General features: G+C 47.9%; 1 protein-coding gene across 1 annotated transcript; it reads right to left on the bottom strand.

Moving 5' to 3' along the window:
* Positions 1 to 2,692: 2,692 nt before the first annotated feature.
* LOC138367940 (cleavage stimulation factor subunit 2-like) lies at positions 2,693 to 3,109 on the bottom strand. Its single transcript, XM_069330221.1, has one exon. It carries the CDS (start codon positions 3,107 to 3,109, stop codon positions 2,693 to 2,695), a length of 417 nt encoding a protein of 138 aa, XP_069186322.1.
* Positions 3,110 to 5,235: the final 2,126 nt, after the last annotated feature.

Here is a 5,235-nt window from a genome sequence, read left to right as displayed (position 1 = left end):
ACATCCTGGAGTGCACGGAACTCCCCAAGAAGCTCACTAGGAAAGTGAACGAGGCTTGGAACTCCTTTGCCCGGGTGGCTCGGGGCTCCTGGGCAATCTCACGACCGAAAACGACGTGGAGCCGATTGACTTTACAGAAGAACTGCGGCACAGTGAGCTGCACGATGTCCTCAAAGTCCATGTTCTCGATGTTATATTCTTGATTAATCCAAGAACATGGGAGCGTACTCAAAGGAACAAGATGAGTGCTTCCAGCAATATATTGGAGCACCGCTGCCGAGGACAGGATAACGACGTCATGATGGGAGAGAACGTTATTAGGGCTCCTTCGTGAAAGCGATTTAGAACAACTCGCTTTTAAATCTTTTGTGGTCATGTTGATTCATATATTTTTTCTCTGACTTTATGTGAACGAAAAGACGCAAATTCGCTCGTTTTCAACATGGGCAATAAATGTCAAAATATATATATAACTGTCCTGGTCACAAAAGCAAAGTTTGAGGGGGAATAATAGCCATTTTTTTTTATTTTTTTTGGGCATAAGCAATTAGGAAATAACACGACTCTGAAACAAATATTTTTTTTACATTGTGTTATTTGTTAAAGCTGTTGGTGAGGAAGTCGGCATGTTTTGGTTGATTTGTGTTTTTGTTTTATTTGTTCATGCATTAGGTTTACTGGAAGAGGCTTTTGTAGCGGTGTTGTTGTTGTTGTATAAAGTGTGTACTCACCTAGTTGTGCTTGCGGGTGTTGAGTTCTGGCTCTTTGGTCCCGCCTCTCAACTGTCAGTCTATTAATGGTGTACAGATTCCTGAGCTTCTTGCGCTCTATCATATTTACATTTGAAACTGTATGGAGTCAGTCTGTGTGTGTGTGTGTGTGTGTGTAAGTGTGTGTGTGTGTGTGTGTGTGTGTTTGTGTGTGTGTGTGTGTGTGTGTGTGTGTGTGTGTGTGTGTGTGTGTGTGTGTGTGTGTGTGTGTGTGTGTGTGTGTGTGTGTGAGTGTGTGTGTACTGACTTAACTGTGCTTGCGGGGGTTGAGCTTAGGATCTTTGGTCCTGCCTCTCAACTGTCAGTCAACTGGTGTACAGGTATGTGTGTTTGTGATTACGGAAGTGTAATACGGGATGAGAGCATCTGTACGCTCGTGGTGTCCCGTCTTCCCAGTACTCTTTGTCGTATGACGCTTCGAAATTACTGAGTTTTTTTGGCCTCCACCACCTTCTCACTTATCTTGTCCCAACCGTCTACCACTCTGTTTGCAATAGAGAGCTTTCTAATAGTTATTTTAGAGCCTTTGCTTCCTTAGCTTGGATCTACGACCTTTTGCTCTTAACAGTTGCAGGTTTCAGGAATTCCTTTTTGTTAATTTTGTCGATTCCTGTTGCTATTTTTGCACGTAGTGATCATATCAACTCATTTCTATCTTCTAGCTTTGGCATATTTACCACCTCTATCCTCTCCTCGTAGCTCTTCTTTTACAGTTCCAGAAGCCATTTCGTAGCATTTATTTGCACTTTTTCTTCTTTATTGATGTGCTTTTTGAAATAGAGGCACCATACAACTGCTGCATATTCCAATTTTGATCTAGCAAAATTGAACTGCTTCGTTTGTAACTCACCGTCCATATATTTAAAAGCGGCTCTGAGGTTAGAAAGCGTAACAAAGGCTCCTGGTACAGTGTTCTTTAAGTGGTCTTCTGATGACAGTTTACTATTTAGAACTTCCCCAAGATCTCTCTCTCTCTCTCTCTCTCTCTCTCTCTCTCTCTCTCTCTCTCTCTCTCTCTCTCTCTCTCTCTCTCTCTCTCTCTCTCTCTCTCTCTTTGTCCGAGTTCTTTAATGCATTATCACGCGGTTTTTATGTTGTGTTGGGGCCTATTTCCTCCTATTCCACATTCCATAATGTAGTATCCAAATTAAATTTCATCAGCCAAGAAATGCTCCATACACTTAATTTTGTCCGGGTCAGCTTCAAGGGCCTGACAATCGTCTCGTGTAGCTTTCTTGTGTCTGGACGACCTTATTGGGTTAGTCCTAGTTTTTTTGAGTTAATAAGTGGTGCTTTTACCAACATGTTGTTGCTGTTATGTTGTTAATGATACGTTGTTACTGATCTATTAAACAACATATGTTGTTACCTATGTGCAGTTATAGGTAGAGATCTATGCTCGTGGTGTCCCGTCTCCCCCCCCCCCCACCTCCCTCGTAAAGTTCATCCTAATTTTGCGTTGAACTTGGAGTACACACAGCGGCCTTTCAGTGCACTCCAGCAACCACTTATAATTAGCCTAATGCTTGGAAGACAAACTGAAAGACGTTGCCAGCCTTAGGAGTCCTCTGCTTATGCTAAGTAGGGTTTACCTTCATTAGAATTTAATTTTTAGTACAGTGCCTCGTGGCATTCAGTAAACTCTGGTGCATGGTGATTTGTACTCTACATTGACATTGATATTTGGAGGTATTTGTGGCTTCTCGCTCCGACCATTCTCTCTTGGTCTCTCTTCTCCTACTTTGTCCATTTCCTTTTCTTTCGTTCTTCTTTTATTTCCCTTTCTTTCGCCTCCATTTGTCTGCAGGCACTAAGCTCCCGGACTCCGGTCTGCCGCGCATTCCTGAGCTCCTCGGGATGTGAATGAGACAGTCAGATCGTCCTGCGTAACGATAAAACACCCCGGACCACCTCCAGGACACTCAACGACCCCTCCAAGATCCTCCGAAACACTCCACGACCCTCCGAGACACTCCACGACCCTCCATGACCCTCCGAGACACTCCACGACCCTCCAAGATCCTCCGAGACACTCCACGATCCTCCAAGATCCTCCGAGACACTCCACGACCCTCCAAGATCCTCCGAGACACTCCACGACCCTCCAAGATCCTCCCAGACACTCCACGACCCTCCAAGATCCTCCCAGACACTCCACGACCGTCCGAGATCCTCTGAAACACTCCACGACCCTCCAAGGTCCTCCGAAACACTCCACGACCCTCCAAAACACTCCACGACCCTTCAAGATCCTGCAAGACCCAATTTTGTACCTCCAGGTCCTCCTCCCTTTCCCTGGTGCTTCTCCGGTTCCCTTCAAGTCTTCCTTTAAGGGTCATCCAGGTAATCCCTGGTCTCCCACAGGTGTTCTTTAAGTCCTTTAAGTCCACCTCAAGGTTATCGTTGAGTCTTTTTTTTAAGTGACCTTCGGGTCTTTTTCAAGGCCTTCACATCTCCTGAGGTCGTCCTCTGGATGCTCTCGGGGGCTCCTCCGAAAGCATCCGGAGAGATTTACAGGCGACTTAAGATCTTTGCGTAAGTTGTGTTGATGCATTTAGTTCCCGTCATAGCATTGGCCGTCTCAGGTCGCCTCTAGGTCGATGGTCGTAGTCTCATGCTACGTCTTGGGTGCTTGCTCTATGGCATGCAAGGTCGCGCCACACACAAGGTCACTCCACACCACACAAGGTCACCACACACACACAAGGTCACACCACACACACAAGGTCACCACACACACACAAGGTCACACCACACACACAAGGTCACTCCACACACACAAGGTCACACCACACACACAAGGTCACTCCACACACACAAGGTCACTCCACACACACACACAAGGTCACACCACACACACAAGGTCACCACACACACAAGGTCACACCACACAAGGTCACCACACACACACAAGGTCACACCACACACACAAGGTCACTCCACACCACACAAGGTCACCACACACACACAAGGTCACACCACACACACAAGGTCACACCACACACACAAGGTCACACCACACACACAAGGTCACCACACACACAAGGTCACACCACACACACAAGGTCACACCACACACACATGGTGACACTACACAAGGTCACACCACACACACAAGGTCACACCACACACACAAGGTCACACCACACACACAAGGTCACCACACACACAAGGTCACACCACACACACAAGGTCACACCACACACACATGGTGACACTACACAAGGTCACACCACACACACAAGGTCACACCACACACACAAGGTCACACCACACACACATGGTGACACTACACAAGGTCACACCACACACACAAGGTCACACCACACACACATGGTGACACTACACAAGGTCACACCACACACACAAGGTCACACCACACACAAGGTGACACCACACACAAGGTGACACCACACACAAGGTCACCACACACACAAGGTCACCACACACACAAGGTCACCACACACACAAGGTCACCACACACACAAGGACACACCACACACAAGGTCACCACACACACAAGGTCACCACACACACAAGGACACACCACACACAAGGTCACCACACACACAAGGTCACCACACACACAAGGTCACACCACACACACATGGTGACACTACACAAGGTCACACCACACACACAAGGTCACACCACACACACAAGGTCACACCACACACACAAGGTCACACCACACACACATGGTGACACTACACAAGGTCACACCACACACACAAGGTCACACCACACACACAAGGTCACACCACACACACAAGGTCACACCACACACACATGGTGACACTACACAAGGTCACACCACACACACAAGGTCACACCACACACACAAGGTCACACCACACACACAAGGCCACACCACACACACAAGGTCACACCACACACACAAGGCCACACCACACACACAAGGCCACACCACACACACAAGGTCACCACACACACAAGGTCACCACACACACAAGGTCACCACACACACAAGGTCACCACACACACAAGGTCACCACACACACAAGGTCACCACACACACAAGGTCACCACACACACAAGGTCACCACACACACAAGGTCACCACACACACAAGGTCACACCACACACACAAGGTCACACCACACACACATGGTGACACTACACAAGGTCACACCACACACACAAGGTCACACCACACACACAAGGTCACACCACACACACATGGTGACACTACACAAGGTCACACCACACACACAAGGTCACACCACACACACAAGGTCACACCACACACACAAGGCCACACCACACACACAAGGCCACACCACACACACAAGGTCACCACACACACAAGGTCACCACACACACAAGGTCACCACACACACAAGGTCACCACACACACAAGGTCACCACACACACAAGGTCACCACACACACAAGGTCACCACACACACAAGGTCACCACACACACACACAAGGTCACACCACAC

The sequence above is a fragment of the Procambarus clarkii genome, chromosome 24 (genome assembly GCF_040958095.1).
Source record: "Procambarus clarkii isolate CNS0578487 chromosome 24, FALCON_Pclarkii_2.0, whole genome shotgun sequence".
Taxonomy (NCBI): Eukaryota; Metazoa; Arthropoda; class Malacostraca; order Decapoda; family Cambaridae; genus Procambarus; species Procambarus clarkii.
The sequence above is the reverse complement of the archived record's forward strand: the minus strand, read 5'-3'. Positions and strand labels throughout refer to the sequence as shown.